Source organism: Athene cunicularia (genome assembly GCF_003259725.1).
Source record: "Athene cunicularia isolate RWA chromosome 1 unlocalized genomic scaffold, athCun1 chr1_part2, whole genome shotgun sequence".
NCBI classification, from domain to species: domain Eukaryota; kingdom Metazoa; phylum Chordata; class Aves; order Strigiformes; family Strigidae; genus Athene; species Athene cunicularia.
The window spans coordinates 61283720-61307114 of record NW_020799092.1 but is presented as its reverse complement, the minus strand read 5'-3'; the positions used below and the strand labels follow the sequence as shown (position 1 = coordinate 61307114).

At 39.5% G+C, this 23395-nt stretch overlaps 1 protein-coding gene across 2 annotated transcripts in view; it reads left to right on the top strand.

The window, feature by feature from the left end:
* Positions 1-54: 54 nt before the first annotated feature.
* The window catches only part of MOV10L1 (Mov10 like RISC complex RNA helicase 1), a 41204-nt gene continuing 17863 nt past the window's right edge, over positions 55-23395 (top strand). For both annotated transcript variants that reach the window (XM_026868304.1, XM_026868303.1), the window contains exons 1-13: positions 55-320; positions 6570-6754; positions 10919-11075; positions 11490-11602; positions 12418-12608; positions 15200-15340; positions 16233-16474; positions 16603-16795; positions 19298-19492; positions 20169-20280; positions 21764-21941; positions 22569-22639; positions 23008-23099. In XM_026868304.1, coding sequence (XP_026724105.1) covers positions 233-320; positions 6570-6754; positions 10919-11075; positions 11490-11602; positions 12418-12608; positions 15200-15340; positions 16233-16474; positions 16603-16795; positions 19298-19492; positions 20169-20280; positions 21764-21941; positions 22569-22639; positions 23008-23099 — 1958 coding nt within the window. In that variant the 5' untranslated portion in view covers positions 55-232. The remainder of the gene's footprint in view (positions 321-6569; positions 6755-10918; positions 11076-11489; positions 11603-12417; positions 12609-15199; positions 15341-16232; positions 16475-16602; positions 16796-19297; positions 19493-20168; positions 20281-21763; positions 21942-22568; positions 22640-23007; positions 23100-23395) is intronic.

The following is a 23395-nucleotide window of genomic DNA, read 5'->3' as shown; positions in this document are numbered from 1 at the left end:
GCCACGCCACGCCGCGCCACGCCCTCCAGCCCGCGCGCCCGCAGCGGGAAAAGCTGCATCGCCCCTCAACACCTCCCCTCGCCCGCCCAAGGGCACGTGGCGTGGGCTCTTTCACGTGACCAGGAGCGAGCGGCGTGATTGGCTGGCGGCGGCGTGGGGGGCTTGAAACGTGGCTATAGGAGTGTGCTCGGAGAGGTGCCCGAGGGGGATTTGGCTGGCAGGGTGCCTCGGGATGCTCGGCCTTTTTTCCAAGGTGCTCTCCTACTTCTGGAGACGTGCAGGGGATGAGGAAGGAGACGATGAGAGATGGGCGTCTGCAGGTAGGAGCTCTTGGGCCCGCTGAGGGTTTGCAGGGCCTGCGTGCAGCTTCCGAGCCCTGAGGGCGTTAGTGGCCTCTCCTCCCATGTGAGTGGGGCTGAGTGCAAGCCTGTTTCCTTGCAAAACGCAATCGGGAAAAAAAAGACAGCTTTTTCTGGCTACAAAGCACACGAGAGTATACCCAGCAGTGGTTTTTTGTTATGCTCCCTGAGTAGATCAGGTAACTGTGGTTGCTTAGTGTATGGAGTTGAAATGCTGGGGTTTCCACCCTAAGCCCCAGATTGAGGTTGACATATGGGTGATTCCCACAGCCCTTCCCAAAGAGGGGGTGAGTTTGCCTTTAGGCTTCCCTCCAGGGAGCGGCCGGCCTGGCAGGGAGAGCCATTGGGTAAATGAGCCCCAGGTGTCTGCATTAAGTAAACAAGGGTCAGGTGTCCCATTGAGGGATAAAAGCTGGGACCGCTTACAGAAGGAGCAGTGTCTGTCTGTGAGGTGGAGGCACTGTGCAGAGTTCCCTGTTGGGGAAGGACCTCCTGCCTCCCTGGGACTGGGCTCCAGTCAGGTCTGGCTTTTGTAAACATGGGCTGTGTAGAGATTCAGTATGTGGCTTCCCTGGTCTTATGTGTTTGGCTTGTTAACTCGGTTGTCTCCTGTCCCTTCTATGGGAGATGTATTTCACCACTTATTCCGCCCATTGTTGGTCATGTGGTGGTGTTGTTGGGGTCAGTGGGGTTGATGTCAATTATGTATAATCTGATTGATTTGTTTGTACCCCCAGTGTTCACCCATGTACTCACCCTTTTGTATCAAATACAGTTTGGGTATTGGTTCATCTTTATGCTGGCTGTGTATGCTAGGCCTAATAATTGGCAAAACAGGAGTGAGGTGTAAGAGGAGCACTGTGGTGATGGTTGATGGATGCTTTGGGATTTCTCTTGTACTACTGTCTTAAAACTTCATTTTTCTTGGATTGCAGATGTGATTATCTTTGTTTTAAGGCTCAAAAATAGTGTACATTTAAGACAATTTTAGTAGCCTTATTCAATGTAGCAAAAAAGTACATTTTAATGTTTATGAATACAGAAAGCAAAGAAGATTACTTACTGTATTAATGTTCTTAATTTTGAGTGTAGCTAATAATGTGTTAGAAATCTAAACTAGCATACTTCAGTCCAACTTTAAACCTGAAGTTGTAGCGCAATGCTGTTTTGTGAGTTTGTGTGATATAACTTGATACTACTTCTAATACAAAAGATGTCAAACTCCTAGGTCTCTGTAGAAATATCACCACATCTCAGTTCAGAATTGTATTAACTGTAATATTATAGAAAAAAAAAGATTATATAGCTTGTCTACTTTTCCTGCTTTTCAGAATAGACATCTTAAATGTATTGGATTCCCCCTACAAACAATATTGAGTACTTTCTTTTGCTCTGAAAAACTTGAAACACTTGTTGGCCTCTTGGGAGAAGTAGTTTAGCTTGCAGGTATTTTTTCTCTCAATTTTTCCAACAATATACATATGTACTTAGGTGCTGGATTCTGCACCTGAAGGGGGTAGTCCTGGCCTGGCTGAACAGACAGCTTTGGGTGGAACTAAGGATAAAAATGAGAGCTTAGAACCTTCAGAAGAAGGGGCAGGCAACTCAGGAGGACTACAAGGTATTGTGATGTTATGTAGGGAGAAAATTAGAAGGTCCAAAGCCCATCTAGAGCTTAAATCTGGCTACTGCCATAAAAGACAATAAAAAAATGTCTCTATAAATACATTGGCAACAAAAGGCAGACTAAGGAGAATTTCCATCCTTTATTGGGTGTGGTGGGGGAAACAGTGACAAAGGATGTGGAAAAGGCTAAGGTACATAATGCCTTCTTCACCTCAGTCTTTAAAAAAGTAAGACCAGTTGGTGGCGGGGTACCCAGCCCCCTGAGCTGGAAGACAGTGACAGGGAGATGAATGAAGCCACTGTAATCCAAGGGGAAATGGTTGGTGACCTGCTACGCCACTGAAGACATACACAAGTCTATGGGATCCACCCAAGAGTACTGAGGGAGCTGATGGAAGTGTTCATCAAGCCACTTTCAATCACTTATCAGCAGTCTTGGCTAAGCAGGGAGGTCCCAGTTGATAGAGGTTAGCAAATATGATGCCCGTCTACAAGAACGGACAGCAAGAGGATCTGGGGAGCTACAGGCCTGTCAGTCAGACCTCAGTGCCAGGGAAGGTTATGGAATGGATCTTGAGTGTCATCACACAGCAAGTACAGCAGGACAACCAGGTGATCAGGCCCAGTCAGCATGGGTTTATGAAAGTCAGATCCTGCTTGACTCGCCTGGTCTCCTAATATAACAAGGTGACCCACTTAATGGATGAGGGAAAGTCTGTGGATGTTGTCTGTCTGGACTCTAGTAAGGCCTTTGTCATATTTCTCACAGAATTCTCCTGCAGAAACCAGTGCTCGTGTTGTGGACAGGCGTACTCTTCACTGGATAAAAGATTGGCTGGATGGCTGGCCCCAAAGCACAGTGTTGGATGGAGTTAAATCCAGCTGGTGGCCTGTCACAAGTGGTGTTACCCAGGGTTCAGTAGTGGCACCAGGTCTGCTGTTGGAGATTGGCTTGCAGAGCAAGGCCATGGGTCTGTGCAGGAGCTGATTACAGCCATCTGAGGTAAACAAAGGAAAAAACCCAGGGTACAGTTATGCTAACAAGGAAGGAGATTCTGGCACAGTTATGCTAACAAAAGACTCTTATGTTAACAAAGAGAGAAACTGAGGTACACAATGGCTTTGAGTGTGATGGTAAACAGCCTTGGGAAAGTAAACAAGCCAGAGGAAGGAAGATGTTGTGACATACCTGAAATGCCACAAGGGGCTGGGATATTATAATGTAGCCTTTTGGATGTATCCAATAGATTTATGATTAGTGTGCATAATTATAGTTAGTGCTTATATAAGGTGTGATTTCTTTCAGTAAAGTTGAAGCTTGCTCTATCATTCATATTGAATCAACTGCTTGCTTCCTCCGTCCACAGCAGTCTGCTTAATATATTTATAAGTGATCTGGATGAGGGGATTAAGTGCACCCTCAGTAAGTTTTCAGATGACACCAAGTTGGGCAAGAGAGTGGATTTGCCTGAGGGTAGGAAGGTTCCACAGAGGGATCTTGTGGCTCTGAAACTGGTGTTACTGGCAGGGCTTTGAATTTTTCAATCACAGGTTAGTATAGAGGATGCCAGACCTTTTGGCCATCAGATGGGATGCTGTAAAAGAAGCTGCTGCTGGAGAAGGCCACCTTGGCTGAACAGGGAGCTTTGGCTGCAACTCAGGGAGAAAAGGAGAGTTTACAGCCTTTGCAATAAGGGGCTAGCCACTCAATGATTACAAAGATGCTGTGAAGCTATGCAGGGTGGAAATCAGGAGGTTTAAAGCCCAGCTAGAAATTAATCTGGCTTCAGTAATCAAAGGTAACAAGAAATGTTTCTGTAAGTATGTGAGCAGCAAAAGAAAGACCAGGGAGAGCCTCCATCCCCTGCTAGACATGGGACAAAACATGGTGACAAGTGATGAGGAAAAGGCTGAGGAGATTAATGCCTTCTTGGCCTCAGTCTTTAATAACAGTACTAGTTGTAGTGAGGACTGAGGGAATCCAGCCTTCTCAGCCAGAAGACAGAGACTGGGAGAATGAAACCCCCACATTCCAGGAGGAGAGAGTCAGTGATCTACTGCATCACATAGACACACACAAGTCTATGGGACCGGATGGGATACACCTGAGGGTGCTGAAGGAGCTGGCTGGGGCGCTCACCAAGCCACTTTCCATCATTTACCAGCACTCCTGGCTGACCAGGGAGGTCCCAACAGGTTGGAAATTGGCCAATGAGATGCCTGTATATAAAAAGGGTTGGAAGGATGATCCAGAAAATTACAGGCCTGTTAGCTTGACTTTGGTACCGAGGAAGGTGATGGAGCAGCTCATCCTAAATACCATCACACAACACATACGGGACAACCAGGGGATCAGGCCCAGTCAGCATGGGGTTATGAAAGGCAGGTCCTGCCTGACAAACCTGATCTCCTCCTACAACAAGACAACCTGCTTATTGGATGAGGGAAAGTCTGTGGATGTGGTTTACCTTGACTTTAGTAAGACCTTTGACTACGTTTCCCACAGAATTCTTCTGTCAAAACTGGCTGCTTTGTGGCTTGGATGGGCACACGCTTTGCTGGGTAAAAAACTGTCTGGATGGCCGGGCCCAAAGATTTGTGGTGAACGGAGTTAAATCCAGTTGGCAGCCGGTCACGAGTGGTGTCCCCCAGGGCTGGGTTTTGGGGCCACTCCTGTTTAACATCTTTATTGATGATCTAGACTAGGGCATCGAGTGCACCCTCAGTCAGTTTGCAGCTGACACCCAGTTGGGTGGGAGTGTTGATCTGCTCGAGGGTAGGGAGGCTCTGCAGAGAGACCTGGACAGGCTGGAGCCATGGGCTGAGGCCAACTGGGGGAGTTTCCATAAGGCCAAATGCCGGGGGCTGCCCTTGGGCCACAACAACCCCCAGCAGCGCTACAGGCTTGGGGAGGAGTGGCTGGAGAGCTGCCAGTCAGAGAGGGACCTGGGGGTGTTGATTGACAGCCGGCTGACCAGGAGCCAGCAGTGTGCCCAGGTGGCCAAGAAGGCCAGTGGCATCCTGGCTTGTGTCAGCCATAGTGTGGCCAGCAGGGACAGGGAAGGGATCTTACCCCTGGGCTCGGCACTGGTGAGGCCGCCCCTCGATTCCTGTGTTCAGTTTTGGGCCCCTCACTACAACAAGGACATTGAATGACTCGAGTGTGTCCAGAGAAGGGCAACGGAGCTGGTGCAGGGTCTGGAGCACAGGTCGTACGAGGAGCGGCTGAGGGAACTGGGGGTGTTTAGTCTGGAGAAAAGATGGTCAGCAGAGGCCTCATCACTCTACAACTACCTGAAAGGAGGTTGTAGTGAGGTTGGTGTCGGTCTCTTCTCCAATGTAACAAGCAATAGGACAAGAGGAAATGGCCTCAAGTTGCACTAGGGGAGGTTTGGACTGGATATTAGGAAAAATTTCTTCACTGAAAGGTTTGTCAAGCCTTGAAACAGTCTTCCCAGGGAAGTGGTTGAGTCCTCATCCCTGAAGGTATTTAAAAGATGTGTAGATGTGGTACCTAGAGACATGATTTGGTGGGACTTGGCAGTGTTAGGTTTATGGTTGGACTGGATGTTCTTAAAGGCCTTTTCCAGTGTAAATGATTCTATGATTATACATACAAATTGAGGCATGAGAGGCTGGAGAGCAGCCCCACAGAAAGAGATCTAGGGGGTTGTGTTGATGGCAAGTTGAATATCAGTCAACAGTGTGTCCCAGCAGCCAAAAGGGCCAACTGTGTCCTGGGGTGCATCAAGCACAACACAGCTAGACAGTCGAGGGAGGTGATTGTCCCACTCTACACTGCACTGATGTGGCCTCATCTTGAGTACTGTGTGCACTTTTGAGTGCCTTGGTGTAAGAACATAAAACTACTAGAGTGTGTCCAGAGGAGGGTGACCAAGACAGTGGAAGGTCTCATGGGCAATACTTACGAGAAGCGACTGAGGCCACTTGGTTTGTTCAGCTTGGGGAAGTCTGAGGGGTGACCTCATCCAAGTTTACAACTTCCTTAAGTGGGGCTGATCTTCTCTTTCTGGGGACCAGCAATAGGACACAAGTAAATGGAATGAGGCTGAGTCAGGGCAAGTCCAGATGGGACATGAGGAGAAGGTTCTTCACTGGGAGGGTGGTCAGTCACTGCAACAGGCTCCCCAGGAAGTGGTCACGGCAGCAAGCCTGTCAGAGTTCGAGTGTCTGGTTGATGCTCTTAGTCATGGTTCAGTTTCAGGTAATCCTGGGAGGAGCTGGTAGTTGGACTTGATGATCCTTATGGGTCCCTTCCAACTCAAGGTATTCTGTGATTTTTTTTTATTTTTTTTTTTTAATGCAACTTAAAGAATGTTGGGTTTACTATGTAGTTTGTATTTAACTAGCTTTTTTAATTGGTTGAAAGCATAACTTGCCATAAGACTTCAAGATTTAAATGTGAAACTAGTTGGCAACTGTATTTTTAGTTGAACAAGAGAATTTCATCTTCATAGAAGGAATAGCAGTTTTGATTGCATTCATTACTTGTTGCATAGTTCTATAAAAAAGTGATTTGATCTTATCTTAATCTTTGATCTTACACTTTTCCTCTGAATGCAGGTGATAAAGAATTAAAAATAGTACAAGGAGTAGTGACAAGACTTTGCCATGATTACGGGATGATAGATGACATAATAATCTTCACAAAGGATGCTGTTAGGAAAGATATGCTGTTGACTGTTGGACAGGGAGTTACTGCAACTGTTGAAGAGGATAAAACATCGGGTGGCTTGAGGGCTATTAAGGTAAGAGGTGAAGATAAATAGGAGTCCCACTTTCTCTGTAAATCCCTTGAGACTTTCTTTTGGAGGTTACTATAGTTTTAGCCTCCTGAATTTTACAAAAATGAGAAATTGCTAACCCTTCATCTAGTGGGGCTAAATTGTTTGGGGTTTTATTATCGTTTATTCGATCTTCTTTAAATGTTCTTCCTTTAATAATGATTCTCTAAATATATCTCTAGATGTATTGAATATGAAATTGTTGATTGAGATCATTGCATCAGAATTTGTTTAATCATACCTTTTTCAAATCTCTGTATTAACTTTTTCAAAGCTTCAAAGTCAATTTTATGTTGCTTATATGAATGGATAAGATAACAAAAACAGGGGCTCCAAGTTTTACTTTTTTTGCACAGAAATGGATAAGAACATAAATTTCAAAACTTCCTGTTGTAAAAAATCACAGCTTAATGTCAAGTTATAAAAATGGGTATTTCAGTAGCTTTCTTGCTTAAGACTTTATTTGCAAACCTACTTCAAGCTTGATTATACATTGTCATAACTTTACTGTAATTTTGTAATCATATGGGGTCAACTCTCAGGTGCCTGTGATAATCTAGTGAGGAGGCTGAGTCAAGTGGCCCTTCTCCATTTAGATATATGTAAATGTGACTGGTGCTTCAAAGACTGGCAGCAGTGCAGAAGCAGTTGATAACTGTGTAGTAGATAACCCATCTTCTTGGCTTGTGTCTGCTTGGTTTAGCTTCATTACACAAGTACAGCAGTAGACTGGTGTACTTCATGTAGTAAACTCACCCTGACCAAAAGTCTGAGCCAAAGCTTAAGCTGCTTGTACAGAGGAAATCACAGTGTAACTAGTTTGGAAGTTAACTTGAGTTGTCTAGTAAAGCTATGATTAAGCATTTTATCAGCTCATACTGTCTCTAAAGAATGTAATCCACAACCATGGTGGCTTCAGAGGTCATGTTTCAGATACTTCAGATAATCATTAGCTTCTTATTATTCTAATGTTTCTAGTGATCTTAGTAGTAAAGTTCTGATACTCAGGTTTAATAAGAGTGTAACTTACCAGATTGAAGAATTTGTCATTACTGTGTTAAATTAGCAAATGATACATAAACTGGGGAAAGGAGGTCAAAATCCTGCGTTCACTAGTATAGAGTGTTTTTAATTCCTCATGCCTTTCTTTATGCACCATCCTGATTTTGGTACTTAAGAGACATTTTAGCCACTTGCCAGCAGTGTCCAGACAACCAGCTGTCATAGGGAAGTGAGTCTACTATTTTGACACATGTAGTTATTCTGTTGATACCAAGTGGCATATATATTAATAGAGTGAATCATAGTTAATAACTGAAGCTGATAATATCTCTGTGGTAATGTACTGGACACTTTTCAGAATTAGTCTGTTGACCAGTCCTGAACCTGTTCATACTAATGCTAAGTAGAGGCATACCTTTTAAAAATACTTTCATCTGTCACCATGGAATTATTTCTTATTTATCTTTCTTTTTTGTAGTCATGGTTCTTCTCTTGATGGTAAACTTGAGCAGTTGAAGCTTCACTAGATTTTCTGTGCACTCTTTGGGAAAAGACTTTCATGGCTTTTAACTAAGGCCCTGTATATCAGCAGAGGCATTGACACATCTATGGAAAGCAAGGTTGCATGGTGTACTCTTTCTTGATCCCTATTCCCCCCCCAGAATTTGAGATTTTCATCCGTATTTTTTAATTTTTCAGATGTCGGAAGCAGGCTAACTCAAACTATTGAACACTTGAAAATCCAGGGGGTCATGTACATGTGCAGAGGCATCTACAGTGTATCTGTGATGTGCAGGATATGTAACTGCTGGAGTCTCATTGCTGCATAAAACATCTAATTAAGACTGGGAGAAGGATGCATGTTTTGGAGGGCATGTGTTGTATGTACATAAAGCTCCCATACACATCTATAACCGGAAGTACAATAGAAACTGTACCACTGCCTGTTGGTGATACTTAGGTTTTGAAGAGCTGCACTTAAGGCCACTGGAGTCTCTGTAAAGGATGACCAGATACCATCGTGGGCTGCATTTTGAGTGACCACACGAACAGTTTAGTCCAGTACAGTTACCCTCACTGTAATTAACGGTCTTTCTTTGAGTATTACTATGTGAATGAAGAAGTGAAGGTTTGTCTTTGCCATGAGAAAGAGTTGCCTCCTGTAAAAAACATTAGTACAGGTGTTAGTCTAGAAAGTTACTTTGGTTTATTTCTCAACTTTTTGGCCTCAAAAATCTGCCTAGAGTTCAAAGCTCCAACTTCATCAGCCACTATAGATGTTAATCTTAGGGAAAGCTCTTTATCTAATTAACCTATAAATAGGAAACCAATGCGAAAATGCTGAATGCCTGCTGAAAGCCTTTTTTAAATCGTTGTTTGTCAATAATAAATATGCTTTTCATCTAAACATGATAATAGTCCATGAGATGTATACCAGGCTAATGGGGAAGACAAGTTTTCTGTCTGATAGTTGCACATAACTCCCTAGAGGCTCAATTTGATCTTAAAATAAGTGCATGCCTCTGAAATTCTTTTTTTCCTTTAAGGGTTGAATTGGCAGTAACTGAACTGTGCCTGATAAAATGAAGTTGACTAGAAATGTGACTTTTCAAGTATGAGTAGACAGAAAATAAAAATACTAGAAGACTAACTTGATTTGTGAATTACTCTATAATGTCTGAGGGAAGTTCTTTGTGAAAATTGTGTCTTCAAGAAGTGCACCACATGGGTAGTAATAGCATTTAACAAGTGTAAAGTTCTTCATAGTATTTTGAATAGTGTGACTGTAGAGGATTGTTTTCCATCTGTGCACAAATGCTGATCTATAAGAGAAAAATGGCACTGTACAGAGCCTTTTGTCAGTGTATTAATTTTTTCATGTTATACATGAAGAAAATACTTTTCAGAGTTTCTAATATTTGTGTTGAAGTAAAAACACTACAGCTACTTTTTTTTACCTCTTCTATCTAGTTGTGGCTTTTTAGTTATGCTCTTGTCTGCGTTATACTAGTTTTCCACTCAGTTTCTTTATTCTGGTTGTGAATTTACAAATACTTAGCTTTCTGAAATAAGGTGTTAATTTAATGATCTGACTTGTACATTTACACTACAGTTCATGGAAAAAGTTGTCCATGGGCATGTCATGCATTTTAGTTGTTTAATCACTGTAGAGATACCTTGCACACTTTCTTCATGCACAATACAACCTTATACTCATAAGCTTCACAAGACAAGAATTTTGGATCTCTTTCTCCTGCTTTATTGCACAGTATAGTTTCTCTACATACCATGTGGAGTCAGCAGTTCTTGCTTAATGGTCACACGTGCTTCTGTCCAGTGATACTGGCATTGTTACATGCCCTGACAGTCCTTATAGAGAGCGGGGAAGCTCTGAAGAACGAGTGTTTGAACTGCAGAGTGGAGACTTATGAACCTGCGATGGTGGTGGCCCTTTGGCACCAAGAAAAAGCACTTGCAGTTCTAGGAGCTCTAGTAATTAAGACCAGAGATGCTCTGTCTTACCCCAACATAGCAGTGGTGGAAAAATGGTTTCTGCACATTGACAGTTTGTAGGTTGTGTTCTGCAGAGGGCTGCTTAAACAAGCAAACTTATACTTGAGGTGGTGATATGGAGAGTCTGTAAGAAGCAGCTCTTTAGGGTTTTTTAGTCAAATTATTAAAGAATAACTGAGGGGCAGTCTGAAATACATACGGTGTTTATAAATAACGTCTTGAAAATATTTTTTTGCTTTCTGAAATAGTGATGTTCTAGATCTACTTGTGTACAATCAGATTGCTGGGGAGGAGTCCTCTTGTCAATATAAAGACAATTCTGAAGTAGATCTAAAGCATGGGAAGCATGAGAAAGATTGGACAAATCAACATGTAATTACAGTAGTTGTCAGTGTTGCAGCATACAGCAGACTTAAGAGAAGTAACTTACTGTTTGCTACTCATGGTTTTTCTGTACAAAAATGAACGAGTTCATATACAGTGAATATAGAATTGTCTAATAAGGAGTTTGACTTCTATAAGCAGTTGAAACTGATATTTATTGTAGGAATTTGTTTAACATATAATTGTGAGTATCATCTGTTTGAATGTCGGGGTTTTTTGTATTAACAGGTAGATGCTGTCCAGAAAACGTGGGAAGACTCCAGTTCTGCTTGTGATGCTTCTGAACTAAATATGAAAATATTAATTGGCAATATTACCTCTCTCTCTAAAAATGGTGGTTATATTAATCAGAATACTTTTTTTGCAATGGAAGATGTCTGTGACGGTGTGTAGGGGCTTTCTTTTTGCTCTTTCTTAACTTTTTTATATGTACAATAGAAATATCTTCTGATAAACTTGCAGTCAACATCTGATATAAGTCCTAATACAGTGTATGTAGTGGAAAAAAACAGGCATTTGGGTGAATAAAGCTACTTGTTCATTCTCACAGAGTGTAACTTGCATGCAGTCATGTAAGCATGAATTTCATGTAAGCAAGTGTAGTTTTCCACTAGCATCTCTTGCGTAGTTTGTCATAACCTACTGGGGGAAGAATTGCAAAGAGAAGTTTGAACTTGATGGATCTAAATAACGCAGTGTTCTGGCTGGTCATATTATTTAACTGAAACTAGTTCTGTATGGGAGTAACACAAATGTTATTAGTACCAATTAAACTTGACAAATGTTCTGTTTTACATAGGTTTCAAACCTTGTGAAGGTGACTGGGTGCAAGCAAAATATTTTATTAACCCAACAACATGGAACAGTGAAGCAGTTGCTGTAAAGCCTTTGAGATATAAGCGAGTAGACAAGGTAAATGTTCTGCACATTGTTTTTGTTAAGAGGAATTTTGTGTGAAGGGGGATTTTGTAGGTGGCTTTAAGTTGCTAATATTGGTAGATTTTCTATAACACACTTTAATTAAAAGATAAAACATATCAACTCATCCATTAGAGGATTATTTCTAAAATAATAAAGCTTTTCAAAAAAGCATACATGTTTTGGTTAGAATGAGAAGAAACTTATTTCCTGGCTATCAGTTGTTGATTTGGATGTTTATTGTTACTTCAGTTACATTGGTTGCAATGAGGATATGTGGATTTTCAAACTTTTTTTTAAGATCTAATGACTGGAATATGTTATGTTAACTTTAATTTATCCAAGTGTTTTGACTTAAACAACCATTCCCCCTTTTCTATTTTAAATAAAATATTTGTTCCATCTAGGAATACATATATTAGGTTTATGTTTTATTGTTATTTGCTTTAACTGTATATATTGAATAATACCTGCATGTCAGGTATAAGAAAAAAATTTCTTCTCTTGTGACTGCTAATATTGAACTATACATTCAGTAAGTTGGTAAGTCACAAGACAGGTAACATGTGTACTGTAGTATGCACTTAGATGGAACCTAATACTTATCTAAAGTACTTGTGTTTCTTTACATTTTTAAATCTAAAGACAAGCACAGAGATTCTAGGTTAGAGCTGTATGAATAACAAACCTCAGAATGCAGCTCTGTTAATGCTCAAATGGCTGTTGCAGGAAAAAGTTTATGCAGTGGTAGTATGCCTGTTACGTTAAGCAGGTAGTATCAAGTAACACTGAATAACAAACTGTTACAGGTTCGCATTTCCAGCATCTGTGGAAGAAGTGGTACAGTAGATGAGAGTATATTTTTCACTTTGGATTCATTGAGACTTCCTGATGGCTATTCACCTCGTAGACATGATCTAGTCAACACAGTTGTGGTGGAGAGCAGTCAGTCATGTTATATTTGGAGAGCTCTCTGCTTGGTGCCAGTCAGCCTGGATAGGTAATATTCATTCTTTCATTCACTTTCTACTTAACTACTAGAGATGAATTGTAATTTCACATCTTAAATTTTGTTGGATTTATTAAGTGAGAAGTATTGTGGATTCTTCACTAGTTGACTAGAAGGCATGATAGATCATTAGGAAGATCAGTGTGGTATATTTTAGTCCTTGCTTTTTCACCTTCCTTTCCAGAAGGTGAGGATATCTATGCTTACTACAGAAGTAAAACTAGTAGGGGCTGAGCTCAGGGATATTGCTAGCCAAGGAAGGAATTTTGCGTGGTTTTGTTAGAAAAATGCCAAGCTCATGCTCTTACCTCATGTTTCCTCTATTCTGTGTTCTTCTAGTGAGGACTTTACAATTTTAAAACCATTCTTATCAAAACTGACGTAAAATTGATGTTTCTTTAATCCATTTTGCTTAAGTTGTAGTGATTCTTCAAATATATGTCCTAAATGGAATAGCTCAATGATCTCTATAATAGATTAATTAGGCTTGCAAATATCAAACTGGGAGGTTCTGCAGGTACAACAGATGTCCAGATTCTTCTCACATCACATGTGTCAGGTTGCATAAAAAGTTGAAAAAAGTAGATAATGTTCAGTATGGAGAAAAAGCAAAATTTTGTGAAATAATCAGCTACACAAATGTAGAATGGGCAACAGCTAGTCAGTAGAAGTTCTGCAGCAAAGGTCTGGAATTTTATTTGTGGGTACAAGTGTCTGTCCTGTGAAAAACAGAAATAAATACTGCCCAGATTTATATAATGTCACTCTCAGTGCTAACAAGGCCTTGGTAGGATTACAGAATCTGATTTTGCAAGTCAAAAATAAGCTGTCAACCAATTGGAAAGTCTAAAGGAGAGCAAAATGAATGTTCAGATACCTCTCAAACATAGTCTTTGGGAGAACCTGCCTTGTTCAATCTCTAGGAAATACAGCAGTACATGTATCTTCAAAAGAACTATGAAGAATGGAAGAAACTGTTTGTTTTCACTGGAAGTAATGGACGTAATAGATTTAAACTGTACCTAGATGGAGCTTGAAGTGTTTGTATCTCCTTGCTCAACAGTACAACTTGCTTTAGTTTTCAGTTGGACCTGGTTTTAGATTATTTTGATTTTATACAAAAAAATTCTTACGAAAGCCAAGTTATGAAAGTAGAGCTTAGGGTGGCTTTCTCAGTTTTGGTGTATTTCCTACCTTATCAAAAAATTGAGGTAGCTTAAGCTGCAATGGGAGACATCTAGTGGAATTTGCTAGTAAATTGGTATAGCTAATAAAGAACAGATGCAGTCATTTTCTACTTTATTGTATTAGATAACTGTCCTGGGTTGCAGTGTATTCTATTACCATCCTCATGAGCTGTGGAAATCAGGTGGGGCAGTGTTTCCTTGTTTCCCCCCTCCCTCCAGACTATCTTTCTGTTAATGGCCCATCAGTGCCATGCAGCATGACTCATTATCCCATTGTGAGATGCTCCACCCAGAGGAGAAAACCCAGCATTCCATCCTGGATATAACCTGAGATTCTGAATACCAGAGGCCTCTCTTTTCCACTGGATTTCCAGAGGACAGGAGCTGTTTAGCCACCACTGGACTTTCCTGAGGAAGAGCAGATCTCTTTTTTTTTTGTTTTGTTTTTTTTTCTCCACGGGATCACTGCCACCATTTTACCAGGCTGCTACCACCGCCCTGATTAACAGGTTGTCAGGTTGTATCCTGACTCTGTTAGTTTAACCCAGTGTTATCTGCCTTTATAATTTTTTTTTCTTTCCTTATTAAATTGTTATTCTGACTTGGTGTCTCCCACTAGCTTGTTTTCAAACTAGCACAATAACTAAGGAATACTTAGGGTGTGTAAATATTGGTGAAATTATTTGAAAAATTTCCATGCGATTTTAGTGCCGATTTATCTAACTAGTTTCTTAATTATGGAATAGAAACAATTTTTTTAATGGTTTCTCCAGGCAGCTGAGACAGAGGTTAGAGTTATGGTCACTGTCTCAGGCATAGAAGATCATGTGACTTCAATTTCCTAGGCATTTTTCATCAGTAGTATGTGTGATAATGGTTTTTAAGAGTGCTTCTTGGTTTTCAGTGTTTTTCAGTTTCTTCTTGTTTGCTGCTTTCAGATTGTAGCAGTAAGCAGAAAACGTAAGAGCTTGGGGTACATATTGAAATTGAATTCCAGTGTAGTCCTTTTACCTCTTGAGCTCCAGTGCTAATCCAGGACTCACTAAGGAGCTGCTTTTTGTGGTGTCTTGGTTCAGCTGCCAAAGAGATCCAGCTCCAGTCACCATTTGATTCAGCAAAGATTAGCTAGCTCCTTTACCATTTTAACCTTGTATCCAAAGTTTTATGCTAGTTTATTGTGCTGCTGACAAAAGGCTCGTTGTTTTTAATTTGCTGCTTAAATAGTAAAGGTAGTCTCATTGGAAGTATAGGTAACTAAGGAAAAAGTGAACCCTCTCACCTGTTAGTTTCTAAATGCTGTGACTGTGCTGTGGTATAGTGATTCTTAACGCTGAATAAAAAAATATTTGCTGAGTCTATCTGTGTTTTAAAATCACTAACAAATTATTTTTACAGACAATCTCACTCTAATGGAGTCAATTTGGATGAGCCTTATGAAAACTTAATGAGAGACAAAGGAGGCTTGGAAGTATCAAGAATGACTGATTTTGGAACTCTGAAGCAGGGGGAATCTAACAGAATGATCATTTGGATAGAGTAAGACTTTCTGATTGTTCTAAGCTTTCTTACTTTCCATCAGTCCATTGTCTGTAAACCTGTCTTTAACACAGGAAATTCTCACAGTTGAGCCTTGTGGTTCATGGTCTTCAAGTAACCCCCAAATACTATGGAATTAAAGAGAATTTAATACTGAATTTGATGTCTTTAGGACAGTCTTTTTATTGAGCATGTATCTTGCAGATAGTGTTTTGAGACTCCCAGTCCTATGTCTCTTTTCAGTCTTAAAGTCTGGAGTGAGGATTAAAGTAAATGCTTTTACTTGTGTGTTTAAATTAAACTGCAGATATGCTGCCATCTTTAAATTTTAGAACAAGAGGACTGTTGCATACTCATGTGTTAAAAGCAGACCAGATTTTGTAATTGTTTTTTTCTTTGTTAGTTCTCCAGCATCTGGGTTAAAAAATATGTCAGTGTATCCTTGAGGGTGGTTTTTGTTTGGTGTTTTTCTCTTGTTTTCTGATTTGGTTGGGGTTTTTTCACATCTGGGCATAGAGGCTCAGATGAAGTCACAACTGGATACCCTCTCATTTGTTGCTATGAGCTCTTTCCTAAGAGTTAGTTACCATAAATTTAAATTTACCATAAATTTAGTTATCATAAATTTTAAGTTACCATAGCTTTTTTTTATAAATAGTATTTCTGTATGTTTCATATGGTAGTTGATATGACCTAGAAATATTAACATTTAGCAGAGGTTCTAGTTCTCATGAGTTAGAAGCAGCAGTGCAATTTCTTTCTGACAGCAGTTATGAAATAATGACAAACTAACCTGCTACAGACAGTTGTATTTGACTCCAGGTAAAATTGAGCTTCTCAAGAACATTAACTATGCATTTAATTATGTAATTATTTACATAACTGCTTCTAGGAATAAAGGGAGTGTACCACAGTCCTTAATCAGCTGCAGATTAGCTGGATGGGTGAAAGACAAGCAATTCAGTTTTCAGATTCCTCAAAAATGTGAGATTAGTCCAGAAGTGTATCTGTCATCTCTTCCAATAAATCAAGAAGATGTTTCAAAAGCTGCAATTAATTCATATAACAACCGTGGAGGAACAACATATGAGTCATTGAATAACACATCCATTATGAAGAATGGAGTCATTCCAGGTACAGTGAAGTGTTAATATTTGAATACTGAGTGTTAACTTTCAGAAAACCTCTACATTTGAGAAGACTTTCCTATGCTAGCCATAGCAATTGGGGTAACAGAATTTATTGTAATCTGTTTACTACAGAAGAAATTAATTCTCAGGATACAAATTTATCAAGGACAAAAGAAAACTTTTCACTGCTGAAAGATGAAAATCTGCATAGTGGAGAAAATGAGCAAAAACATGTGGAACAACCAATAAAGCATGTCAGTATTACTGGAGCAATTGTCATACCACCAGGTGGAAAAACATTTATAGTGATCATATGCACAGCTGTGTAAGTATGTATTTTCATTGGTTCTGACTGATACAATGGAAACAAGTCATAAAAACTGACTTCATAGAATCATAGAATACCAGGTTGGAAGGGACCTCAAGGGCCATCTGGTCCAACCTTTCTTGGCAAAAGCATGGTCCAGACAAGATGGCTCAGCACCCTGCCCAGCTGAATCTTAAAAGTGTCCAGGGTTGGGGAATCCACCACTTCCCTGGGGAGAGGATTCCAGTGGCTGATTGCTCTTATTGTGAAAAATTCTCCATCTGTGTCCAGTTGAAATCTACCCGGGATTAACTTGTACCCATTACCCCTCATCTTTTCTGTGTGACTCCTTGTAAAAAGGGGGTCTCCATCTTCTTTGTAGCCACCCTTTAAATACTGGAACATTGGTGGTAAGGTCTTCCCTAAGCCTTCTCTTCTCAAGGGTGAGCAAACCCAGTTCTCTCAGCCTTTTCTCATATGACAGTCTTCCCAGTCCTTTGGCCATCTTTGTGGCCCTTCTCTGGACCCTCTCCAGCCTGTCCACAGCTCTTTGGTATAGCAGGGACAAAACTGAACAGAGTATTCTAGGTGTGGCCTGACAAGCACTGAGTAGAGTGGGATAATGACTTCTTTATCTCTCAATAGGTCCCTTATTCTCCTAATACTCTCATAATAGTTCCCTTATTCTGGGCAGAATTCTCTCTGGTGTGCAATAAAGTAAACCAGTACATATTAGCAAGTGATGTTGAAACCTGTATTAGACCTTGAAAGTAGTTAGCATTTTAATGCTTGATTCTGATTTTTGTTGAAAGAAAATGGTAGTAGTAAACAAAGAAATTTTAAGATAATTTATCTTTAAAAAGCATAGTAAGGTGAAGATAATGCCTACAGCTGGTTATATTCTTTTCAGGAAACCCATTGCTCCATGAGCACTAAAGCTACTGCAGATTTCCTGGGAATTTTTGTGCTATGTCTGATATGTCTTTTCCAGTCTGAGTACCCTGATGTCATATTCATGTTGCTACATGACTTGATCTCAAACTTCCCTGTTGTGTGATATTCAATGCAGGTTATATATGCTGAAATAAAAAAGAAAAGAGCGTTCTTCCTTAAAGGTGTAATTTATAGAGGAAGTGTTTTGCAGATCTTAGAAAGCTCTTGAAAAACAAAAATACTTTAAAAAATATTTTGTGGATTTAGTTAAGAATGAAAAGTGGCTTTGTGTGAACTCTTTCAGAATGATGGAAAACTTATTTTCATGTACTTTCCAGTTACGTCCAGCTGTAGCTTTACAAATGTGTACCACTACCATTGATTCTTATGACTATAATTTAAAAATTGGACAGGCGAAAAAAGTCAAATGCTTTTGTTCATCAAAGTAACACTGCATTAATTTTCACACTACTTCTGTTAACGAATTCAAATAGTGAGACAAGGGATAGAAATTTTCTTAGGATGATTTAGCTGCAGTTTGAAAGATAAGCTGCAGGTATGGCCTGCCTTTGTGGTAAAAGATGGGTAGAAAGAACAATTTAGATTTCACTGTAGATCTAAATGCCACAAAGTCTGAGAATCTTCTAATAATACAGAACAATCCACACAAAATTCCATAAGAGGTTGCAGCATGAAGGTAACAAGTGCTTGCTGGCCACTTAGAGACCATAGAGACTGCAATTTAGACCATAAATCTGGACAGTTCAGTGTCTGCACAGACTTAATGTATCAGAGAAAACCAGGTTATAGCTTTGATCTGAGAAGGTAGTGATAGTTGACATGAAAAAGTGGTACTCCTGCCAAAGTAGTAGTAAGCTGGAATTCTTCTGGGATGCATTTTTTTTTCAGGCACATGCTAACAGTGTTGGGCTCTGTAGTTAGTGCTGAGGAGGGAACTGGGCTCTGGGTAGTGCTAGGATGAGTTCCTTAAGGGATTTCAGAGCAGATGGTATCTGTTAGATCTTTTGTCTGAAGTTCCTTAGAACTGAAGAAACTGTTCCTTTTTTTTTTTTAATTACTCCTCAAGCACCATTTACACATATAAAGTGCATTTTTCAGAAATAAAGGATTTTTCCTACTTTCTCCACTTGATGTGTTTACAGTTAGGGTTCAGTTCTGAGTAGCCTTAAAGGTGGAGGAAAGCTGTTGCTACAAACACTTAGGGGATATGCTACAGGTTCTTCTAGAAATGTTTGGCTAATCTTTTTCACTAACGGTAATTCCAAGTTATTTCTTGTGACAGAAGTATTAATTCTGTTCCTAGTATGTTGAGGGGAGGGATTTTATTCTCTACCCAAGCTTTTGATGAAATTGAGGGTTTGAGATTTTTACTCTTTTTCCTCCCCCCTAGTTATTCATGATAGCTGGATTGAATTCAGGATGGGGAGTATGAGGAATTACCCAAAATTAGCAGTTCTTATATGTTACTGAAATGAGAATCTATGGTTTTATTTTTAATTGTTATGGCTGGGGGAAATAAAGTGTGAACATGATGGTTCTAAGAACATAACTTCTGCTTACTTGAAGAAATCCTGGGTACAGTAAAGAACTCCTCTTGCTTGGTTTTTCCGATTTTACTGTTGGACGCTACATTGAAGCCACTGTAACAAATGAAGAAGAATTACTAATAGCACCTGTGGAACCATTTTCTCCAAGAAAGCCTAAAATTACTCCAGAACCTCAGCCAAGGAAGACAACAGTGGTTGCCCCTAAATACAGGAGGTACTGTCAATCAGAGGGAAAAAAAAAAACCCACTTACCTAATACTGCTTTATTTGGTATTTCTGTATCTGTTCTGTAATGCTGACAAAATGTGAAACTGTGAGAGTTTGTACATGTTTATGTATGTTGTAAACAAGATAATTGTGAACATTACTGATAGAAGAAATTGTGTCAGTAATGACTGCTTGATTTCTTTGTATATCTGTCAAGCAGGAGCTCTTTCTACTATATAACATGATAAACAAGATTAAATGTTGTCGCATAGTAATTTACAAGTAACAGTTGTGTTAGTAGGAAAAAAGATGGATAATTGGAAATAGCTTTGTGAGAGTTAGCTTCTTAACTCCTCAAGCAGCTCAGACATCTGTATCTGATGTTTCCCATATTTTATTCAGAACTTTTCCTTTATAAATAAGCTTCCATTATACTTAGAGTATTTGATTAGCTATATAAATACCCCTAAACTGAAAAAGCAGATACACATTGTTTTCAAATAATCTGTAACTGGAACACTTCTCTGCCTTCCCAGTATAGCAAACTTCTCAATTGTCACTTTGAATTATTGTGTCTGTCATGTGTGTTGGTTTTAGCCTTGATGATGTGGCATGTTAACTAGCTGTTTTTCACATATGTAATTTGAGAAAGCTAAATGGTATGTCATACATTTTTGATTTAGACATCACTGGAAGTTGCCAAGCTTTCTCCCGCATTATACCGTACCAGATGAGCTAAGAAAATGTGTGGAGCAGAAGTTAGACATTCTGACCTTTCAGCCTCTTCTAGCAGAGGTATGCAAGTATAGGTTTATATAAGAAATTATATCTTATGTGTGTTTCTTCAAGCTGGCTTTAATTTAGAAAAAATGTGTAGCCCTTAGTGTAATAGAAGATGATGTAATACTATTACCAAATAGACTTAAGACTTTAGTCTGTACCCAGTAACTTTTGTGGGTTTCCATATGTCACAGAATTAAAGCTTACAAGAGTTCCAAAGGGTAAATGTGAAGAACTGAAAAGGGAGAAGTACACTGGGGTGCAGGGGAGGAGGGATATTACAGAACCCTAAAAAAGATTCTGCTTCACTCTCACTTTTTAAGCATCATTGGAAAGGGTTTTGGGGTCCAGAAGTTGTTTCATAGCAAATGAAAGCAGAAATTCTTAAGTTATAACAGAGGACTTTTTTTTTTTTTCGGTTGTTCAAAACTTTTTTTAAAAAAAATCTTCAAACTTAATTCACTATGGCTTCTTGAAATTCTTCCTGCAAATATAGTGACTTTGGAATATGGTTTTTAAAAAAAAAAAAAACAAAAACACTAAAACAAAAACCAAAACCCTGGAGTCTAAGAAGAATATTAGTGATTCCTTCTCCAAAACTTTGTCCTGACTTCTGGTAGAACATTGCTGCAACTCAATCCTACCCCCACCCCATCCCCCCAACTTTTTAAGGACTTAAACTGAGGCTGTTACTTAATTTTTCAAAAATGTAAAAGGCTATACTGTCTGCTTTCTAAACAGCTCACACAAAAATCTGAGGTCATAGCATTAAGACAGCAGTTAGCGATCTTCTCTCAAAGAGGATAAAACTCTGTACTGTTTGAAATAATTTTATACTGAAAGCCTGCCATTAACAGTAACTCTTCTTTTAAACCACACTAAGTTGTGTCTGATACTGGTGATTGATTGAAGTCTGCTCCAGAAACCACTGCTCATTTGCCTTGTATTTGAGTGGGAAGATAGCAAATAGAAAGCATTCTATGCTATCAGTCATTGTTTAGATAGAGCTTTGTACTGTTAGAGAATAACTTGAGTGAGATGCATTAAGCTCCAAGGGAGAAAGTTCAGGCTGAGTCTGCCATAAACTGTGTAATCATCAGCTAGGGCCAGGACTCATGACTCTTATCTCTTCACCCATCTCTGCCCAGTTCACTTAGATTTTATGATATCTGGGATTGCTGAGCACAGAATTCAGTTTGTAGACTGCCCCTGAATTCAGATGTTGAAACTGCCATTGTCAGAGGGAGAGACTTGGTGAACTCTTTAGCTGACTGGCTATTGCATCTGAGTGCCAAGGACTATACTAATTCTGCTTTAACCTGCTGGGGGAGTTTAAAATATTAACTAGTGTATAGATACATGTGTTAGGTGCCTTAACTGGCAACGCAGTTGCTGCGCAATCTGTCTTAGGAGGTGTTTTGTATAATGCTAAGAATAGTGGGTTCCATATCTTAGTGTAAAAATTACAACAATAATGTGTACTTTTCTTGGTTTTCAGCATCTTAATCTAGATAATTATAAAGCAAACTTTTCTACTCTCTTGTGGCTTGAAGAGATCCAAGCAGAAATGGAGATCAAAGACTTTAACATGAGTGGGGTTACTTTGAAAAGGAGTGGGAATTTGTTAGTGTTGGAAGTGCCTGGAGTGGAAGAGGGCAGACCTCGCCTGACTACAGGTAGTAATTAATGTGAGATAAAGCCAAACAGCATATTGATCAATATATTCAGGGCAATACAGACTCCATTGCTTATTCATTTGTTTAAAGAGATACATACTTGATACATAACTTGAACACAAGGTTATTAATCTATGTTACTAGACAGGTGAACTGCACTGTTAGTGTCTCAGTGTGAGTCTTAGAGCAGCTGCTGGCTGAAGCAGCATTGCATGTGTCTGTTCTTACACATGTTTCAATACTTTAGGATTTTTCATGTACAAAAATTGGTGGGGCTTTCAGAAAAAAATAAACTCTGCAATGTAATAATAACTTAAAAGACAGTAAGAAAACTGAGAAAGTAGACAAAATTTCATATAGAACCTCAAATAATGTAATATATAGGATACTGTTTTTGGGAGGTGTTATCTGATAGCGTCTATATTAGGTGCCTTTTAAAATGTAATGTACAACTGCATGCGGCATTTCAGAACAGGTACTCATGTACAGCAACTTTGCTGAAGTTAGTTAACATCTAGCATTTTGCTAATTCTTAATTTAACCATGCCAAAGAGGAGGGAACTAAGTGCTGATGTGAGAATTTTACTATTCCTTGTAATAGTAACTTTTAACTTTGTTTACAATTAGGTGATAAGGTGATACTGAGAAGTCAGGTCTACTCTGAGCATATAATAGAGTATGTTGCCTATATTACTGAGGTAAGCAGGGTGTATCTTCTATTGAAAATACTGTGATCCACAAATTTTGAAGGGGAAGCTGGCAATTCATGAAGTTACAGACGAGTTTAATCTGACTTTTGGGAAGCTATGTTTGTTTTATCTACATTTTGAGTGGTCATTTTGTCTTTTTTATTGTATTTTTTTGAAGACTTTGGTTTCTCTATTCTTTCTATATTATAATCTTTACCTACTCTGAAAGCACTCATCTAGATATGCAGTACGTTGGTAGCAGGTAAATCTAGGTGTTCTGTTTGGAGGTGATGCAGGGGTGTCAGTGGTCTGAGATGCTTCTTTGTGTTTAAAGCACTAAACATTCATCAGTAAACTGACTTTTATCTTCACAACAGATATGTAATGAAGATGTTACTCTTAAATTTAATTCAGACTTTGAACAGGCTTACAACTCGGAACCCATGGATGTGGAATTTGTTCATTGCAGGTATTTTTATAAGTTTGCAAAAAGCTGCATTTAATGGTTCCTCTAGTAAAATGACTATTAAAATATATGTGACTGTCAGTTGTTTTTTTGGATACAGACAGGAGGACGTAATTAACATCTTACCAATTCTTTCACCCTCAATGCACCTTTGCCACTACATTTATTGTAACAGACCGCAACTGTAGTAACGATGTACAAAGAATTCTTGTCTTAAGCCTCTCTAAATGATTGCACCATTGCCAGGCATTGAAATGGTGGGGAGGATGAAGTGGGATGTTTTGGTTTGGGGGGGTGGG